The 20,513-nt window shown below is 40.9% G+C and overlaps 1 protein-coding gene across 6 annotated transcripts in view; it reads right to left on the reverse strand.

The window, feature by feature from the left end:
* The window catches only part of LOC113154898 (triple functional domain protein), a 65,693-nt gene that overhangs the window by 14,356 nt on the left and 30,824 nt on the right, over positions 1–20,513 (reverse strand). For 4 of the 6 annotated variants that reach the window (XM_026349327.1, XM_026349326.1, XM_026349332.1 and 1 more), the window contains exons 6-37: positions 19,496–19,600; positions 19,143–19,339; positions 18,363–18,612; positions 17,496–17,618; positions 16,848–17,039; positions 15,470–15,601; positions 14,279–14,509; positions 13,451–13,573; positions 12,322–12,513; positions 11,684–11,853; positions 9,834–10,008; positions 9,406–9,601; positions 7,992–8,158; positions 7,721–7,840; positions 7,406–7,597; positions 7,169–7,318; positions 6,963–7,077; positions 6,485–6,600; positions 6,252–6,374; positions 5,957–6,151; positions 5,723–5,838; positions 4,880–4,946; positions 4,613–4,722; positions 4,193–4,262; positions 3,862–3,951; positions 3,671–3,763; positions 3,461–3,572; positions 3,135–3,325; positions 2,798–2,899; positions 1,694–1,723; positions 280–422; positions 52–151 (exon numbers count right to left, since the gene is read on the reverse strand). In XM_026349327.1, the coding sequence (XP_026205112.1) occupies positions 52–151; positions 280–422; positions 1,694–1,723; positions 2,798–2,899; positions 3,135–3,325; positions 3,461–3,572; positions 3,671–3,763; positions 3,862–3,951; positions 4,193–4,262; positions 4,613–4,722; positions 4,880–4,946; positions 5,723–5,838; positions 5,957–6,151; positions 6,252–6,374; positions 6,485–6,600; positions 6,963–7,077; positions 7,169–7,318; positions 7,406–7,597; positions 7,721–7,840; positions 7,992–8,158; positions 9,406–9,601; positions 9,834–10,008; positions 11,684–11,853; positions 12,322–12,513; positions 13,451–13,573; positions 14,279–14,509; positions 15,470–15,601; positions 16,848–17,039; positions 17,496–17,618; positions 18,363–18,612; positions 19,143–19,339; positions 19,496–19,600 (4,488 nt within the window). The remainder of the gene's footprint in view (positions 1–51; positions 152–279; positions 423–1,693; positions 1,724–2,797; positions 2,900–3,134; positions 3,326–3,460; positions 3,573–3,670; positions 3,764–3,861; positions 3,952–4,192; positions 4,263–4,612; positions 4,723–4,879; positions 4,947–5,722; positions 5,839–5,956; positions 6,152–6,251; positions 6,375–6,484; positions 6,601–6,962; positions 7,078–7,168; positions 7,319–7,405; positions 7,598–7,720; positions 7,841–7,991; positions 8,159–9,405; positions 9,602–9,833; positions 10,009–11,683; positions 11,854–12,321; positions 12,514–13,450; positions 13,574–14,278; positions 14,510–15,469; positions 15,602–16,847; positions 17,040–17,495; positions 17,619–18,362; positions 18,613–19,142; positions 19,340–19,495; positions 19,601–20,513) is intronic. The other 2 variants (XM_026349329.1, XM_026349330.1) reach the window with 1 other exon arrangement.

Consider the following 20,513-nt stretch of genomic DNA (forward strand, 5'->3'; position numbering starts at 1 on the left):
GAAAATATGCATCTTGGCTATTTCTGGTGATCATTGTGTAAAAGTTCTCACCTTGTCGCTGTCCAGTGTGTTCTGTGAAGTGCGGGATGCAAGTGAGATGGTATCTGGTTGGCTGCTGCCTTCACCCTGACTGTCCAGATCCTCTCCATCCCTGCCAGACACACATGATCAATAAATGGTGTAATAATGGCTAAACAAACCTAAGAGTGTTTAAGGTTGATTTGAAATTAATTTCAGTGCTCTCATTAAATCTTCAAATTGTAGGTGTGACATATTTACCTTCGCCCTTTGTGGTGCTTGGCTGTACTTGGTTTTGGGATATGAATGGGCTCCTTGAGTGCTCCTCTAAGGTGAATGGTGCGTTCCTGGATCACCTCCCTGATGTGCTTGATCCAGTCCTGTTTGTTCTCTATGCTCGATGCCTATTAATGTTGACAATGGAAGGAGTTTAAGAAGTTAGAGTTATCAAGTAATCAACTTCCTTTGGAATTCTTGTTTCACTCTGTGCATTTCACACAAGTCTGAAATGACCTCTTCTCATCTCTTATTAGGTTAAAGAATTCTTCAGATTTCATTTTATATGTGGCCGGTCCAGCTGCTGACCACTACAAAAGTGGTTCCCAAAATCTTTCAGCTGTATCCCCACAGTTTAACCCTTTATTTTTTAGTCTGCCCGTCACAAAAAATAGTCACCACGCTGATTTGAGTAAGCAAATAGGTAAGAACCTCCTACTGGATTATTACTGCATCAATGAGTGTTTCAACTGGCAACAAGTAATTTAATCCTAACTGATGCAGGGAGTAGCTTCTCATTTATTAAACAATCGGAAGACACATCTTATGGTCGTGGAAAAGATGTTCATCTGTTTCAGAAGGGTCAAACTATTGACATCAAGCAAAGGAAACATCTAATGAGATTGATGAAACTACTAAAACTGAGTTAAGAACTGTCCAATAGAAGAAGGTCATGTGGTCTGATGAGTCCAGATTTACCCTGTTCCAGAGTGATGGGCTCATCAGAGTAAAAAGAGAGGCGGGTGAAGTGATGCACCGTTTCTACTGTACAAGCCTGTGGGGTCAGTGCTATGATCTAGGGTTGCTGCAGTTGGTCAGATCTAGGTTCAGCAAAATTATGTGTCCAAAGAATGAGGTCAGCTGACTACCTGAATATACTGAATGAACAGGTTATTCCATCAACGGACTTTTTCTTCCCCGATGACACGGGCATATTCCAAGGTGAAAATGTCAGAATTCATTGGGCTCAAATTGTGAGGTTCGGCGGGGAAGGACACATCATTTTCACACACCACAGAGTCCAGACCTTAACCCTATTAAGAATCTTTGGGATGTGCTGGAGAAGACTTTGTGCAGTGGTCCTACTCTCCCATCATCAATACAAGATCTTGGCGAGAAATGAATGCAACTCTAGACGAGAATAAATTATGTGACATTGCAGAAGCTTATCAAAATGATGCCACGGGGAATGTGTGGTCTAATCAAAGCTAAAGGCGGTTCATATGAGTCTGTGACTTTTTTTTTTAAACGGGCAGTAACCTTCGAGATATATGTGGTGTTGACCAGTACCCATGAATATTTATGGATTCCTAAAGTACTGTCCAATAAGAAGAAGAGTTTGTGTTTCAGACTTGTCAGAAATGATTGAGGGCTGTGTTGGGGGATAGTTTGTACTCACCATCGCTCCATGTTTGGATCCCTGACTTAGCTTTGAATTTAAAATATAAAATGGAGAAGTTCACTGGTTTGGTTTTAGAAGATGTACATGACATTTTTTTATGCTGACAAAACTGTTTGATGTGATAAAAACGTACAACACTGATAATTTGCCTTGACAGTGTAATGAAAGCCAATTAAATCTGTAACAGATTGTAATGGAAGGTTGTGTGCATGTAGGTGTGTATGAGAGAGAACACGTGTTAGTAATGAGACACATTTCATTTACAATGCACATACCACATAACAGCTTCTCAGCAGTTAGTTTGGTAGGCAGCATGTGTTATAAAGTTACTCAGAGTTCAATATGTTAGGATTTTGGCTTCATGCTGTTCCAACAGCTGACACAACTTTTAATCCATCTGCGAAAGTATTCCAACTTAAAACACACAGAAGATGTAGGGTTTAAAAATTTCTCTCAGAACTAAATAAATTTATGTCATTTCTTACTCCTACGATGAAGCTGAAATCATTAAAAAGTGTATTTGTTCTGGTACAGAGATGGCTACTCGTCACTTTGATAAAGTGGCTCTGAGCCAGGATGGGGGATTGTGGGCGTTCAGGAGTTGAATCAATGTCAGCAGCGTTGGTGGGAGCATGTCAGCTTACAGAGAGAATTAGAGATACAAACATCCACAGAAAACACAGCCCCAGATAAACAGATGTGCCCGTGTTTGTTAAAGATGAAACTAAGCAGAATCCTACTAGAGGACAGAGGATTGCAGATAGAGAGGGTGAGAGACAGAAGATAGAGAAAGAAAGAGATCAACAAGACAGAAGGAGTTTGTTACTATGGAAAGCTTCTTTGCCACCTTGATGCTGCTCATGCAATCAAACAAGACAACAGAGTAAAAGGAAATGAAAGTAGGAGAGAAAACTGGGCTGGACTGATAAACAGTTTCTGACACACTTGGCCAGCACCAAACACACAAATTAAAATTAGTTTGATTACATTGATCTATAAAAAAAAATTGTATGCTTTTTAGTCATCAGAGATTTTATTTTGCCTTTATCAGTCAAACCCAGGAGAATTCAGAAGAAACAGGAGGGAGGAGTGTATGTTTACCTTGAGCACAATCTTGTTGTCAGAAGTTGGAGTGCGTCCAACCCAAAGAGCAAATTTACAGGGATCACCTTCAACATGCTCCGTCACCCCCAACTCTGATGTCTGGTTAGGGAGAAAAAATATACCAGAAGAGGTTATCAAATATCACAAGTGAGCCAAGCAACAATCTCTAAAAGATTTACTTTGTCACTGCAGTACAATGTGTATTTGAAATCCTCTTGACAACTGAGACTTAAGATTGAAGTGTTGATTCAAGTAGTTTCAATTAGAGCAACCTGTATTTTTTATACTGCAGTAAAACACGAGGTGCTGAAGAACGTAACCATCATCTACTTACAAAAAGTTTGCTCTTGTAGATGTATTTGCTCCGGCCATTTGAGTCCTTGACCTCCTTACTGAAAACAAGAGACATCTCGAAGAGGAAGAGGTGGCGCTCTCGACCTTTACGTATTAGAGTCTTTGGATCCCATACCTGGAATGACTCCTGGAGAATGAGTTCACCCTGGGACTCAATGTTTTCATCAAAACCTGGAAGACGCATGGGGTGTTAGCATGAAAATTCTGATTTATAAAAAGGAGTAATTTGATCAAGGTAAAAATTGAAGAAAAAAAAATGACAGAAAACATATTAACATGAACAACAAACTGTTGTGTGTTAATAACCTTCCAGCATAGAGAGATGCATGGCATCGTTGGCTTTCTTAGGAACACTGAGCATCACCTCCAGGCCATCCTTGATCTCGCCTTTTCCTTCTTCACAACAAGTCAGCAGCTCCTAAACACACACACACACACACACACACACAAAGAAACCATGACAACAGGAAACCATGGAGATGGAAACAGAGCAGTGAGATATATATGATGCGTTACCTTCAGGAGAAGCTGATATTTAGTAATTCTCTGCACAGGTTTGATCAAATACGAAGAGATGGAGTTGGCCAGTCGGTGTCTTTGTTGAATTTCCTGTTAACAGGCACAAAGAGGAGCTCAGTGATGTGGTCGGATGGAAGCGACAAAGACCAAGGTTTAATTTAATGTTAGTGGCCATAGGCAACACTCACATCGAAGTAGTTACCAGCGTGTTCTAAGATGAGCTGGGTGGAGTCAGGTTTGTTCTTACAATAGTTCACATACATCTGGAACTTATCAGCCTAAAAGAGGAGAGAAACCGGTTACTGTCTGTAACTTGAAAGATGTTGAAAAGTGACAGTGAATGATTAAGCAGGTTGTTTACGAAGATACAGACAATGAATCATACTTAAAACATCCTATGTCTGAGCTTAATGAGTAAAGTTATTTCGGAAACATCACAAAAGCATTAATCTAAATGTCTATTGATACAAGATACAATACAATATTTTAACTCAACGACGGCATTGAGTGCACACATACCCATGTGACGAAGCAGTGCCCAACATCCTCAGGTAGCTGCTCATATTTCTCCAACTCTTTGAGAAAGATGCTGATAAAACAAGGAACGGGGGGTTGAGATGTGAGAAACAGCTTTATAACATGACAAGTATTCTTTCAATTAAAAGAATCTGTTATAGAAATACAATTCAATTCAATTCAATTTTATTTGTATAGTGCCAATTTACAACAGAAGTTATCTCAAGGCACTTTACAGTGTAAGGTTTAAGACCTTACAGAAAATATTTATACAAAAAATTATATACAGAGAAATACAGTTTAAGAAGTCCTATAAAGTAACTTTCCTCAGTATCTGGGTCTGATTTTAACTTGCAAGTCTAGTTTTAAAATTCAATTTGCCATGCATTTCAGTTCTCAGACAGTTCTTAAAGTTGTCCTTACTTGTGGTGGAATTCATAGAGGTCTTGCATGTTTCCAAATATAATGTGCTCCTTGTTTATGATTCCTGGAGGAATCTCCTCCACTCCGCTGGTCATCTCCCACAGGTAGGTCTACATGCACAGATGAAAACAAGATTTCAAAAATAACAATTCTTCAACTGGGTTCTGATACATTTTGACATTTAGCGTAAAAAGTTGTGTTGTGGTTGTATTGCACAAGTCTGGCATGAAATAGGTTGACAGTGGTGGGTTGTCAAGCTGAACTCACATCCATGCACTCCCTCAGGTCTCGCACGTAGGCTTTTTCTGTCTGAATCAGCTCTGCCATGATGAACCTGAACACACAAACACACAATTAGTACTTGTCATACTCATCTATACAGTGATAAATCGCCATGCCAACAGTTTTTCTTTTAGCCAGTCTCCTTCATCCATTTATACTAATAAATAATGAAAGAGTTACGGCCTATAACCCTGGTCATAAAGCAGCGACAAATGACTGAAATCATGGTTATGATTTGTGCAGCCCACATAAGATGATGCAGTGTCCTTTTTCTTTGTACTACATCTAGATGCATTTGTTCTTTTGTGGAGCCTGACTTTTATGGCTGTGCTTGTTATGCTGGCACAGCAAAGAATAGGCTGATGTGTGGAGGAGGAAGTTTAAATCATGTAAATCTATCATGCATGTACATGTACGCAGTGGTCCATCAGTCTCTTATTTATGATCAGTTACTACTATAGACCATGTAGGGGTTTAGTGTTGACAGTGGTGTTGACAATGACACAGACTGGCAGGTATTTGAACCCGTGACCTTCTAGTAAGACTCAGTCTTAGTAACCACTTGGCTACTGAACCATTAAGTCATTGAGTCATTAATTACTGATGCCTTGGGGCAATGAAACATTTTTTTCAACAGGAATAAAATGCAGTAAAATGCTGACTTGCTACTGTGCATTTCATATGTAAGCACAGCACGTACTGTTCAGAGGTGTTCAAACTAAATGCCAAGCAGTTTAAACAGTGTGCACTTTTTAATCTGTTGGATTTTAATTGGCTCTTATGTAGTTGGAGCTACATAAGCTACATAAACACAAAGTGGTGACATACTCCTTTCTGCGTGCCGATTTCCGTTTTTCTTCGTTTAGCTCATGGGCAGCGTCCCTCAGCTTGACCTCTGACCCTGGAGCTGTGGCTGGGATGATGTCCAACTGGAGATCTTTACTCTGAGACAGAGAGATTAAAGCATCAAGTTATTTAAAACAGTCACATCACAGATGTGAGAATGTGAATTTGCTGATTTTCTACACCTATGACCTGCTGCCAAAACACTTGACTACTTACAGCCTTGTTCGAGTCTGAGGAAATGCCGAGGGCTTTCTCCAGGCTGCAGCGATACTTGTCCATGCGCAAGGAAAAGTCTCGGTAGCGTTTGTCCACAGCTGTGACCCATTTTTTGATTTCTGCAGCGTGACTGTGGCCTTTCTCACAGAAACCATCAGCCAGCTGGATCAGGAGCTTGACACGCTCCTTTGTTTGCTGAGAAAGGGAAACAGAGAGCGTGTTACATACATACATACATACATTCATACATACATACATTCATACATGTAACAAGCTGAGTGTGGCTGAGACCAACCCTGGCTGTGATGTGGAAGTCTTCGTGCTCCTTTAGCAGCTCCTGTGTGTGGTGGATACTCGAGCCGGTGGAGGTGTGTGTGGACAGGTAAAACTCGCCGGTGTCATGAATCCACTCCAGAGCCTAAACACACAGAAACACACAAGAAACACATGGCAGATTCCAATGCAACAGCAGTGTATCAGCGTGAGTGTGTAGCTAGTGTTTTTCCTGTGTTCGTGTGCTTCATGTACCTGCTTGGCGCTGCGTTCGAACACCACGTACTGTTGACACTGGTCCAACCGTCGTTTCCTCATTGTCCAAAAGTGGAGGACACGATTCTCTCTCTGCAGCAGCTCGTTGAGGATGTCTGAAACACAATAGAAACACAGAAAACACTCAAGATTCAGACATTCAGCAACCAAACACACCCGCACAACTCAAAAGACTTAATCGGTGCTGCATACATAACAGGAACCTCAATTTGTTTTAGAGCTTTTCTGCCTTTAGACATGAGAAGAAGTACTCTAATGAATTAATTCTAATTAATGTGACTGAATTATGTGCAGTTTTTGAAGTCTGCAATTTACTTAATCAAGTTATTAGTCATTTCAAAAATTGTTAATTTACATTTGTCTTAGCAACTATAATTCATATGAATTGCTTCTGAAATAGCACATGCACCAAGTAGTAGCTACTCCTAACTTATGCCAAGTAGTTCCTGATACTCACTCTTAACCTGTTGTTCTGGTGCTTTGACGTGGCTCAGCATCCCAGGCATGTTGACGCTGTTCCTGTGCATGTACTTGAGGAAGACGTCTGCATTTCTTCTGGCCAGAGTGCAAGCCTGATTCAAAGATTAGCACACACACTGAGCACACATATGTAACTTGTGACTTTGTTCTGGTTTGATTCTGAATAGTGAGTGTGTATACTACCTTGAGGAAAGCCTCCTTCTGCTCTAAGTGTTTACTGATCATGGGAGTGACGTGGTCCGTTTCACAATTGGGTCCCAGTTTGTCAGCTCCTCCGCACCAGTCTTCCTCTCGCTTATACTCCTGCTCCAGACTCTCCAACACACTGCACACCTGTGCGGAGGAACACCATCAGTCAGTGCCTGGGGAACACTGATCAGTGTTTTTTGGCCACAGGAACAGTAGGATTGTGGTCTCTACCTGTTCAGAGGTCTTGTAGAAGGCCACGGAGGCGTTGACCAGCTTGAGCCTGTCTTCCATCTTCAGCATGAGCTGCTGCCAGTGAGAGGCCACACTCTCTGCACAGTCTCTGATCAGGTCCATGTCATAGTGGTTGGCCTGGAGCAGAGCCTCTGCTTTTTGCTGAACCTGCAGGGCACTTTGGTGGGTTTTCTACAGAGGCAAGATGTGGGAAGAAAAGATGGAATTAGATTAAACAAGATACTGAGCAATGAACAAAATCTACCATCAGAAAGCATAGCAAGAGAAACTGATGGGCCAAAAACCCTGACTCACCTCAATGGCATGTTGAAACTGTTCATGTTCTCTCTGCAGTTGTTCAGCTTCCTGCAGGGAGCTGGCAGTGATCAGACCAGCGTTCAGCATCGACTCGCCATTACGGATCCATCCCAGAACCTGAATAAACAGAGGGAAGCTGTGATCGAATGTCATCAATTCAACTATTACAGTACATTTAAACAAACTGCAGCTATCCCAGCATACTGTTCCAAAATGTTGACTGCAGATGGCGCCTTTTTCCAGCTTTTCATTTAACTGTTTGTCCTACCTGTTTTACTTCAGCCTGCAGGTGTCTCAGCTGGACACACTGCTCCAGGTGCCTGCGATGCTGCTCAGCTGCTAAGTCCAGCTCTTGCTGCTTTTCATGGAGGAACTCAAGAAGGTCCTGGACTCTCGTAGCCATGTCAACATCTCGGTCGCACAGCAGCTCCACACCTGGAGGACGGAAATACAATCACACTAGTTCTGAACAGCAATGCAGAACAGGAAAAAGTTTGTAAACCCTTTAGCTTTTTATCTATTTCTGCATGAAAATGACTCAAACTAGTGACTTTAGTGACTTTATCTAGTCCTAAACTACATACAGTAAAGGGATCTCTTTTAATTAAACTTGACCAAATGTTTTACTTGTTCATTTACTAAGAAAAATGATCCAATCTTACATATTTGTGTCTCACACAATTGTAAGAACGTCTAGGATTATTGATTTGGTTCATTTGCAAAGGAAAGTAGAGTCAGTTGTTTTATTTAATAGGATGATAATAAGTGTGAGTCTGGGAGACGGTGTCTTATTAAGGAGAAATTTTACTATAAAAAAAAAACCTTGTGCCAAGGTTGCTCACCAGGTTGAAAAATATTACAAAAGACATTGTTACTAATACATTTGTAATTCCACCAGTTGAATGTCAAGCAGATGGTGTACAAATAAACATTAAACACCATTGTCACCTTCCTGGGCGGTGGCTGACCAACACATATCGCATCTAAGAAACTGGAGGCATCTCTTGCAGTAGCTAATATCCGTGTTCATCATCAGAAGAACAGTAAACAAAAATGTTCATGGCTAATGGACGAATGTTCTGAGACCAAAGTCAAACTTCTAGGCTTCAATAAAAAGCTAAGAACTTCTATATGAATAAAGTTATCAGTATGCTCCAATACACGTGATGTGATGTAACCATTCCTTGCGCAGTTTTAGAGAGCACCTATTAACATGTGAGATCACAGGTGAGCTATTATAGTTAGTGAGTGGGTGCCTCTCATCACAAACACTGACCGCATCTGACCCGTGCCACCTACACAATATCAATATTAAACTAATGTAGCCAACACAGGAATCTGTGCAGCAACAGTGAACATTAGCTGCATCCTGTTTTCACCCTCAGCTGGATGATGACCGATGTCTGATGTGGCAACCAGGTAACAGTCAAACATCTCTTCACTTCTACTTTACAGCACTTGAGATAATACATTCTAGCACACATGAGGACAGACACAGAACAGCACAGAAAAGGAAAGATGTTCTTTTAAATCTTGATACCTGAAAATATTTTCTATAAAACAACATAAAAAAAACAAAAAAACAAAACAAAACAACACAGACAGATGGTATAAATTTTGCAAATGCTTTTGTGCTTCTATAGACTACCAGCCAGCCTCCATGGCGTGGGGAGTGTACTCACCAGAGGCCTGGACTTCGTTGACATACTGCAGCAGTTCCTGCCCCTGGTGGATGACATCAAAGGTGAGGTTGTTCATGGTCAGGGCCTTGTCGGCATGGTGCTGCAGCCTTTGCTCAGCCAACGTCAGGTCCTCTGTATCGAAATCATTCATCTGACCCGTTAACTCCTCGTTCCACGACTCCAGGTCAGAGATGATCTGAGGAAGGACAGGAGGTCACCTACATGTTGAATATTTACTAACAGTGCTGTAAGGTCCAAGGTTCACAGGGGAAAGAACTTGGGAGTTTATACTTACTGAACCTGTACAACCAAGGAGCAGTGTACATCTTCAATGTATTACATTGTCTCACGAATCAATTATTTTCAATAATTTTTCAGTTTTTTTCCCACTCAGTGAAACACACACTCACACAGGGTGCGATACTCACATCAATAGCGTCCCTCTCGAAAATGCGGAGCTGCAAGAAGAGCTCTAGTTTGATCTTTCTCTCCTGAAAGAGCTCCTCCATCTGGGCCTGGGCCTCATCCAGCTGCTGCAGGACACTCTCTATGTGGTTGATGGAGCTGTTGTGGGGCGTCTTGTTGCTGGAGATTGCAGAGTCCCTAGAATGGAGACACGCCATTAAGCAAGAAGCTGCCAGCGGCAGTGCTGTGCACTTTAAAAAACACACAGCTATGGAGACACTTCGTCGGGCTCGATGCCAAGCAGGCTCTGAAAACTGCTGCATAGCACAGCCTGCGGCAGTTTCTTCATCTCTAATCTAACAAACCAGTAGATTAGAAAATGATACTAATGACTATTTAATTTAAACTGCAGAAACATCTGCTTGAAGAAAGTCAACATATTATCACAAGTAAAAATTCAATTTCAAGTTTGTAGACCACATTTCTAGGTTAGAGTTTCTTTCTATTTCTTTTTTTGACCTGTTTTTTGGTTGAAGTTTCAGACAGTTGAAAATTACCAAAACAACCAGCATTGTTTCAGGTATTACACAAGACCAGTTAGGGGCACGCCAAGAGTGCCCGTCTATCCAGTCAAAGAATTGTAAGAAACTATTTCTGCTTGATTATTAAGTTTTGCAGAGTTTATATTTACTGTAATTTGATAATCACTGATCTAACTCTGATACATGCATAGACCTCAGAGTCTCAGTGGTTAAAAGTGGGTGGGAAAAGTGAAAGAGATTGTACAGATGCAGATTTATCATGAACAAACAGACAAGGGTGTTTACGGAAGGCGAATTATGAGTAAGCAAAGACAAGGGAGGTCAGATACTGATTGGCTTAGGGTTGATTATTGGCGTGACAGATGTACTCCAACGCTGAAATACTAATTCATCAATGCACGTGTTCTCGCATGAGGTATGTCCTTGCTTAAGCATGCATGCGCGCACGTGCAAAAGGTAGAGTTACTGCTGTCTCCAGGGGAGGCTGCCACACAATTAGACACACACTTATAAAAGCAGACTTATGTAAGAATTCACTGTGGAGCCAATACACCAGGGAGAGGGAGATGGAGAGAAAGAGAAAAACAGAAAGAGAGAAAAAAGGGGGTGGATGAAGAAGGAGGAAGAAGAGGGACTGGAACATCCTCTGAGTAAAAATAGAGTTTGAGAATGAAGGTCAACTGGATCCACCTCCTCCCATCCTCCTTGCTTTCTTTTTTGGTTTTCATGTATCTCATTACTGTCAAAATTACACTGATGCATATATTTAGTTCTCTTCACTGTTTACACTGTTTAATTCCAAATCTGTGCATGTCCTAAATACCCAGCCAGAGCTCTGTTCAGTATCAAGACTCAATAAGAGAAAGACTAAATGAGGATGATTTTGCTAGCAGACTAAGTAATGGATATTTTTTCTTCTTCTTCTTAATTTTTATTCTCACTAATTGACTCAAAGAGATTCTTTTTCTTTCACTGCTGCTGTTTCTAAACTAGGATGTTAAGGCATCTGAAGGAAGGGTTGGAGTCAGTTTACTGCTTCATTCAACCAGTTCTAGTTTTGCAGCTGTGATAACTTTAAAATTTTGACAGGAACTGAAATTGAAGCTGGTTTCAGATCACTGTGAGAGGGGAATTACCATTTTTAGTTTAGTTTTTCATGTCTAATAATATATATGTTTTGATTTAGTTACACTCTAAGTTTTTGAACACAGACACATTAACTCTGTATATATTAATCTTCCGTCGCTTTCTGGTTAATGTCTTTATCCATCATTTGAGCTTGTTTTTACTTAGCTCTGGTCTCAGTTTTAGTCAGGTCTGTTAATCTCTACCTGAGCTGCTGGATGAGGTCCTCTCCCTCCTTGATGACGTTGACAGTGACCTGCAGTGTGGTCTGCTGCTGCTGGCCAAAGCGTTTGATCAGATCTTGAACGGCCTCCACTGACTCAGCGTAAACATCGTCCAGTAGCTCCTTCTGAAGCTCCTCCAGCCAGGTCCAGAGCTACAGGAGGAGACGTGTCAGGTAAAGGTTTTTAAAAATATGTTACATTTTTTTGCAGCTTCAGCTGAGATATTTCTCAAGTGTTCTTCTGCCATGGGCATTATTGTAAATGTCATATACTGAATTTAGACAGGTGTTCTACCATCTCACTCTATCAAAGTTAAAACATTTAATGGGCTAGCAGAGAAGCTTAGTATGCACCTCTCTGAAATGTTGTATACATGCATACAAATACATCAGAAACAGAAATTTGCTATGGTCACATTGCAATCCATATAATCTCCAACACTTACCTTCCCTCAAACATAATCATTTAACATCATCCATCTTTGTGACTAACTGGCTTAAAGCAAAGCATTTTATCTGATAATTATTTCCCTCTTGCTTAGAGAGGGCTGTAAAAGTGCTCATCCACACAAACACACAGCCCACCATCCACTTCAGTGTTACGTCATCCTCCCTGCCCACCTCTTTGACGTGCGTGTGGAAGGCGACAGACATGTCCAGCAGGACTTTGCGCTGCTCCACGCGGCGAACAAAGTCTTGGATTCTGTCTTCGAGCTGGTGGGCGGCCTGGTAGATCTCCTCTGGGTCACACTCTCCCGTCTGGGCCAGCTGCTCGGCCGCCTCCAGCAGCTTGTCTGCATTGGTGTATGTATTCTATACCGGGGGGGGGGACAAAGAGAGATGGATTAACCCGAAAAGACAATGTATTGCAACCTTATGTTTTAAACACGAGCAGCGAGACACAGTAGGGGCAAAGAGAAACTGAAAAACAGGATATGCTCAAGACATATATATACTGATAGTCTGCGATAGCGTGCTGCAGAGAGATAAGTAGTGAGAGGAAATAGAGACGGAGTGTGGGTGAAGAAGAGGTAAAGAGAAAGATAACGGAAATAAATGGCTATATTGATGTGTGACAAAGGTTGATATTAATAATTTCTGCATAAAGCTGATCTGTAAGTACCCTTTACAATAACCTCCCATTTAAAGATGAAGATTTTCACTTTATTTTTACATTTCACTTTAAAGCACCAATACTCTAATACAATTCAAGGTCTAGCATTAAAATACGTAATGATAAAAATGGCCCCTGTGAGTGTAGTATGATAAATCATATATTACGATTACTCATGCCATCACCAAAACCAGTTGAAAGTACAAATGGAGATTAAAGGAAATAATTGAAATAATGTCAACTGACTCAACAGTCTTTTCATACCCAACATTACATATAATATTTATGTCTAATGTCTAACTTTTGTTAACATTACCAAATTTTGGTGAAGTGCTTGTAGCCAATTAATTTAGCATTACAACATTACCCATCATAGGCTATTAACATAGACTTCTACGTATATCAGGACATGGGAAGCTAGGTCAAGCAGATCACGCTGCTGCTACTGCTAATGAACTCCCTTTTAAGAAGAAGAATGTTATTTTTTTATTTATTTTTATGCTCTTTAACAATTCAGCTGTCTTCAGCTGATAAGGTGGAGGAATAACTCTTTTTGTTTACATGATAGAACATCACTACCAATCATCAGCTGGACCCTGACAGAAAAAAAAAAAAAAAAAAATCAAACTGAGCTACCTGCGCCACTTCTTCAAAGTCCTCGTGTCGTTTCTGTAGGGCTCGGGCTCGATGGAGGGACTTTCCCACACCTGTGTGTTTGCTGAGGAAGGCCTCCCCATGGTTTTCTATCCAGTCCAACACCTGTGCAGTGAGACAGAAACTAGGAAATATGCAACCACAAGGGGGTGCTCTAAGGTGGTGGTTGAGCCACAAGTGATGCTGGTAATCAAAAGTGTGCCAGAGAAGAGGACTGATCAAAATAATGATCAGCATTGTGTGAAGCCTTGCTATGAACCTTTTCGTTTTACACTGCTCTCTCTGCAGTCTGCCCTTCACAGCGTTAATGGATGCATTACTGAACAGCATCTGCACGGACATATGACCCAATTCAGTTGCCATAGAAACAGTTACCATGTCAACACACTTAGAAATTCCTGTGATTTTTGGTCAGTATGCAACTGTATTATCATATTGGGCCATTTGATCATGGCATGCTCTTTATACTTGTCTTTAAGCCCTTACTCTGCAGAGCACATTTACATGACAGGCATTTATCCAATGTTCTTTTCCACAGAAATGCATGATGAAAAAAGGCTCTAGCAACTTGCTCAAGGACATTTTGATAGGAAACATGCTCGCTGCTGGGATCTAACATTCTATTAAAAGTACAGTTCTTCAAACCAGCTAGCTACCCTGCTATTTTCAAATTACTGTCTAACCCTGTCATGATATACTGAAAAAACTAACAATTACATTTGGTCCAGGAATTACCATGTGCTTAATTGAAAGCCTGCATGCATAAAAACAAAAACATATGTAAAGTATTAATGTGTGAAGTATTAATACCTGCTGGACGTCCTGCTGAAAGACACACAGCTGTAGCCGCTGATGTAGCCGCACTTTGCGGTGTTGCCAGATGTTTTCCAGTTGTCTCTGGTGATGTAGTACCTCGTGGATGATGTCCAGGACATGGTGTACTGCCTTTGAGTAATTCGCTGATGCTGTCAATGAATCAGCACTTCCTGGAGTCAGAGGCCGCTGCAGCTTGTCCAACAGGGCTTTGCCATCTTGGCTCACCTGAGGTTAGAAAAACGAGAATGATTTCACTTATAGCGACTATAGATATGCACAATGATGAAATGTAACCAACAGATAACTGACATATTAGTGCTACTACAGTGCAAATCCATATTGTGGCAAGAAGAGGGCGAATGTGTGGCCCCCAATGTTAAGCATGGAAGAGGCACTGTAATGGTGCGGGGATGCTTTGCTGGTGGCAACGTTGGTGACTTAGTCAAAACTGAGGACACATTTAAGCAGCACAGCTACCACATCATTTTCCAGTGACATGTCATCCCATATGGTTTCCAGTTACTGGGACTATCATTTGTTTTCAAACAGGACAATGACCCCAAACACACACCTCTAGGTTAGGGAAGACCTATTTGTCCAAGACACAGAGTGATGGAGTGCCGCATTAAATAGTGGCCTCTACAATCGCCTGATCTGAATCCAATTAAGAGAGTTTAGGATTAGATGGACTGGAGAGTAAAGGAAAAGCCACCAACAAGTACTCAATACTTGTTACATATAGAAACTCAAAAAGAGAACTGACAAATGAAAGTGCCACAAAGGAGGAATTAGTAGGAAATACTATGAGTTTTATATATATATATATATATATATATATATATATATATATATATATATATATATATATATATATATATATATATATATATATATATATATATATATAGATTTTGGCTGATAAAAGCTTTTTTATTTTATTTTTTTACTTTATTTTATGTGAAGGTGCAGAACTTAATTTTTAAAAGTTTATTTTTACTAACAGAAAAGTTACCACGGTTACCATTTGTAAATGATGTTCTAATAACAATTAAACCATAAGATCCATGTTTTAAGTATGTTGTCACATAAATTTGAAGGCATGCTTATGCATATGTTTTGGTCATGTATCCAAATCCTTTTGCACATTTCAATTTTTCCATTTAGAAGTATGAAGTATGATGTTACCTCGGAATAGGCAGCGGTGATGTGTTCGTACAGGCCTTGGTGATGGTGGATGGCATCTTCAAGGTCTTGTAGCTCGGAGGGCAAATCCACCTCGCCACACGCCTTACACCACGAGTCCACGTTACTCATATACTGCAGGGGAAGAAACATGCGCTTACATTTACACAAACTGCCAAATAGATATAAAGCATTTTACATGAGAGTGTGGTGCTGTAAGCATCCTCGTGCTCTTGCCAGGAGTCATGTTAGTCAGACATGCCAGACCTTTCAACAAATCAATTTGAGGAGACTTCTTTACTAAAACTGGGCTTAAACATGTTACATTTTCATTGTGTATGGCTATGAGCACTTTTTCAGAAGAGTCAGCTGTGAATGTACTGTTCGTTGGCCTCCGTGGCTTCCTAGAACTTTCTGTACCCCCTGTGGAACGGAAAAAAAAACTAAACACATAGACTGGCTCAAAGAAAACGCCATTTCATTTCTGCCTCTTAAACATCTTCCTCATGATAATTAGAATAAGATACATGAGCAGCACAAAGACTGAGCTTCTTTGTATGTGTGGGGGATAAAAGGTTGGGGTGAAACCTCTGGAAAAAAGCCGTTTCTATTTCAGCTCACAAACATGAAAGGCTGAACTCATGACAGCAATATTCCAGGTCGGAAAAGTCCTACCACCCATTTTCCCTAGTTGGGATTATGTTTGTATTCTTTTTCAAGCCGTGGATCATTCCACAGTGGCCCTACTAATGAACACAGGCAGAAAAAACAGCAGATAACAAATGTTTTACTTACATTATGCACATTCTTATGTAGATATATGTTAATGGGATGCATATACTAGGTTTTATAGACTTAATGAAGCCAAATGTTTTTTTTTTAAACCCCAAAGGTGCTTAGGTGCATCCATTGAAACAGTTAAGGTCAGTTCCTCAGCTGGCTCCAAAGGTACATCAATGTGAGTTTTACTAAATCGAATTCCCACTTGGGTTTGCTTTCTTACATTAATTACACATACAAACTAGATTTGTAGTTTTACAGTTGGTTTTGGTGGGACTACTTAATAAATGCTACATTTTATCACTTTTTATATTAAAGAGAGAGATAAATCACAAATTGTCTGCAAAGATCTGCTCTTTTATTAATATGGGTAATATTAATAATATTAATATAGGTAGAAACATTACTTGGGATCATGAACAAACTGATTAGAATATGAGTCTAGACAGACATGTATGTAAACTGTGGTTGGTGGAGGCATAAAACTGCAAGGTAGTAATGCCAGTTCCCTAGATTCTGACATGTTACAGATTAACCTAACTCAGATTAATCAGGAGTAAAAAACATAAATAATCCATAATAATGTTTATGTCTGAGTCACCTGGTCACACTTCTGGTGGAAGCTGGCTGACATCTCCAACAACGTGCTGCGTTCGTCCAATGCAGCGGCAAAGGCCTTCCACTCCTGCTCCAACTGGCCTGAGATCTGCTTGATCTGCTGAGAGGCGTAGTGACCTGACTCCAGCAGCCGGTTTCCCACTGACATGATGCGGTTAATATTTACGTACACGTTCTGCACATTATGACATGGGGAAAAGGGGAGACATGATTAAACAGAGGGTCGGGTAAATTAAGCACTCAACAGAGGGTGACAATCAAAATGAGACAGCTCTACTGGACAGATAAGGCTTATACGACCACTGGCCTGTCACCATTGTTTCTTATCCACAAACAGAACCTCGATCTAGATTGACTCCTCGTCTCAACAGTTTCATAACGGTTACATAAGGCTTACTGTGGGTAAGGAACAGAATTACTTAATATTTGGATGTGCAGCTACTATCGCGCATAAAATGTGCAAGTGCACACAAGCAGAGGCAGCTCCAAACAAACACTCAAACACAGCACTAGAGGTTGATTCTAAGTGCAATATGGGCTTGATCGTCCAAGTGGGTGGATAAGCATCACCTACTGCTGCGAATCTGTGTGTGTGTGTGTGTGTTTGTGTGTTTGTGTTTGTGTGTCTTACCATGCAGTTCATCGCAAAGTGATTGTGCTGGGTTTGCAGCTCTATGGCATGCGGGTGGTTGTTGCCGATGTCAGTGTAGCCTGCCAGGAACAAACCCTTGTTGTGCATGATCCAGTCAAACATCTGACACACAGGGAATGACAGAACAGATACATAAACACACAGCACACACCATTAACTTTCACAGATTATTGCAAGAGCAGGTAAAAACAGATGGTTACGACTTAGCCATGTGGAGAAACCTCAGTGTGCTTGTGTACTGCTGCAGTGTGCACACAGTTGTCATCATTCCAGAACACTGAAATGGACTGCCTCTATTAAGACTATCCTCTCAGGCTCTCCTAGAGAACAACTTGTGGCCTATGGTGTCCTAGCAACAAGCTCCTACTACTGCAGTGTATCCAAGACTGCAGCTCTCTCTGTTGCTGCAACCTGCTATTTTATTCTACTCACTCAAACATGGATCTCTGAATTTCTCTCCCTGTCTCTTTCTATTTCGTACTGCAGCTGTCATCACCTGAGCTATCAGGGTTGGCAGCCAGAGTAATTGGCCCTGTACCTGCACAATGTCCTATCATACTATGGAAGAGGGTGAAGGTGAAATAATTTAGTTTTTAGCTCTCAATTTATCTGTGAAGTAAAGTTTAAACCCTGCTTAAGGGCCATATAAACAAGGTAAGGGTTAATACACACATGAATTAATGAGCTCTCCATACACAGCATCAATCAATGTTTCTCTGGTGGTGTAATTAAGTTTTTGTTTATATTGGCAGATGTCGGAACAGCAGATCAATTACCAGCTATACCAGTTATAGATTACCACTGCTCACGCTGAATGAAACCCTGACTCCCATCACATCTACTGACCTTCTCTGCATCCTGTTCGAACAAGCGCAGCTGGAAGCACTGGTCCAGCTGAAGCTTGCGGACATGCCAGGACTGGTGAAGGTGCTGTCTGGTGGAATGCAGCTTGTCCAGCAGCTGAGTAATCCGTGGGACCAGACCCTGGGTGTCAGCATTGCACACCCCACCACTGCCACCGCTGCCGCCACCGCTACCGCCACTGCTGCCGTTACGATTGGAGAAGGACTCGCTGCTCTGGATGCGCTGGAGCAATCTGGGGATGGATTTAATATGTGGGTCAGAGTCAAAGCTGATTTACTCATTCTAGTGTTTCAGTGAACTATACATACATGTAAAATGTTGCAGTATACGAGAAATGTTTGACTGGAGAAGCACAGATATACAATATGTAACCATTTATTTCATAATTATACATTTTCAGAGATCACATTCTTGTAAACACCTACAAAAATACTGATGCAATTGAGAAAGTGTGTTGAGGTTGACATTTAGAGATGTGACACCTTTCTTAATGTTGGACACCACCTCTTTCATTCAATCTTTAAACTTCTATATTTTGTATTTTTCAATTGTTATACATGTGAACTATTTTTGACCATCTAGTTGCCCCTAGCAAGGAAGAATAAAAGAAGCATTGTGCTGCATACACTGTGCGTAGTGTTTGCATAGCTGTAAAAAGGAAGCAACATGTGGACAAAGAATGGAAGTTTCAGTTTTTAACCTACTGTTCATAGTCATTATTTAAGCGAAAAAGAAAAGACAGATGCATTTCTGTGTTATTACCTCTGCCCTTCAGTGTCCAGCTCCTCTATAGGAGCTTTAATGACTTTTTTCTTCAGGGTGGCATGCTCTTCAATCATCCTCCTGGCTCCTTCCAGGTCTTGAGGAAAGTCTTTCCTAGACACAGTTTCCTGCATCTCCTCTAGTCGGGCCAACATCTGAGTGGCGTGACCGGAGAACTCCTCAAATGCCACACGCACCTGGAAAAAGACACGGCAAGTGAAAATCTAAAAAGTAGACAACTGTAACAGTCGGTTTTCATTAGGTCTGCATTTGAATAGCCACTGGAGATTGACAGATCAGGCAATCAGCCTGAAGTACAGCCCTGACCGACAGCACGGGGTGAGTTATCTGACCTCTATCCATTCTTCGTGGTTGTAGTCCAAGCTGCCATCGAAGTCCGCTGTCAGCTGGGAAGGGTCCACAACCTTTGTCAGGCCCTCTAGTGACACCATGGTAGTCTGAAAGGAGAAAGTGGAGGAAAAATATTAACGAGTGCAAGGGATTGAAGCGGTTTAAAGCGGATTTAAGTTGATTTCAGTAAAGTGCTCCCCAATCCCAGTGTTTCTTTCTGCCTTCAAGTGCTGTTGAAAATGTTATTTAGAAAATGAGATCGAGCCCTAACTCTCAAGAATTAGATTTTTTTTTTTAAGTGGCAGAATTCCAAAGAAACTACATAATTAATCACTAAATACATTAGAACATTTTATCGTCATCATCCTGCTACTTCAGCACACTGTACCTTCTCTGTAATAAATTTAAAAGAGCCACCAAACCATACTTTTTACAGCGTGCACAGTTGTGTCACAGATGCTCTCTTCTACAATCGGAATCAAAGCACTTTGGGACAGTTTCTGTTTGATCACCTCTGACTATGTTTCACTTTTCAGTAAAATGAAATACAAGTCCTCTCCACGCAACAACTGCATATCACATTATCAATTTCAAAGGTACTGTTAGGAAATGTCTTCCAGTTTGGTTTCAGTGCCTCTGTGTTTCTGCTAAGCCACCTCCGCACAACACCCCCACACACATGGTCAGATGGCTGGAGACAGAATGATATCTAGATGGCTTTGTGCAGGCTAAACAATGCAGAGACACACTGGTGTCCTTGGGTAAAAAAGCACAGTGGCTCTTGCCAGGGGAAAACACTGATGACTGCTGAGTTCACTATTGTTGTTCATGTTATTTGATTTGTACTCTTTAATTGTTGAATGATGAGAAGGAGAATCGGTTTAGGCCGTTTCAGTGGTGTTTTCCTCCCACAGGATAACACAATTTATAAACCATCAAAATCGAGGTTGTAATCTACTCTCTGCTTTCTTTGGTTCTGTTTTGATTCAGGGAATGGAGAGAAATATGTCCTACCTGTGG

Source organism: Anabas testudineus, chromosome 11, assembly GCF_900324465.2.
Source record: "Anabas testudineus chromosome 11, fAnaTes1.2, whole genome shotgun sequence".
Taxonomy (NCBI): domain Eukaryota; kingdom Metazoa; phylum Chordata; class Actinopteri; order Anabantiformes; family Anabantidae; genus Anabas; species Anabas testudineus.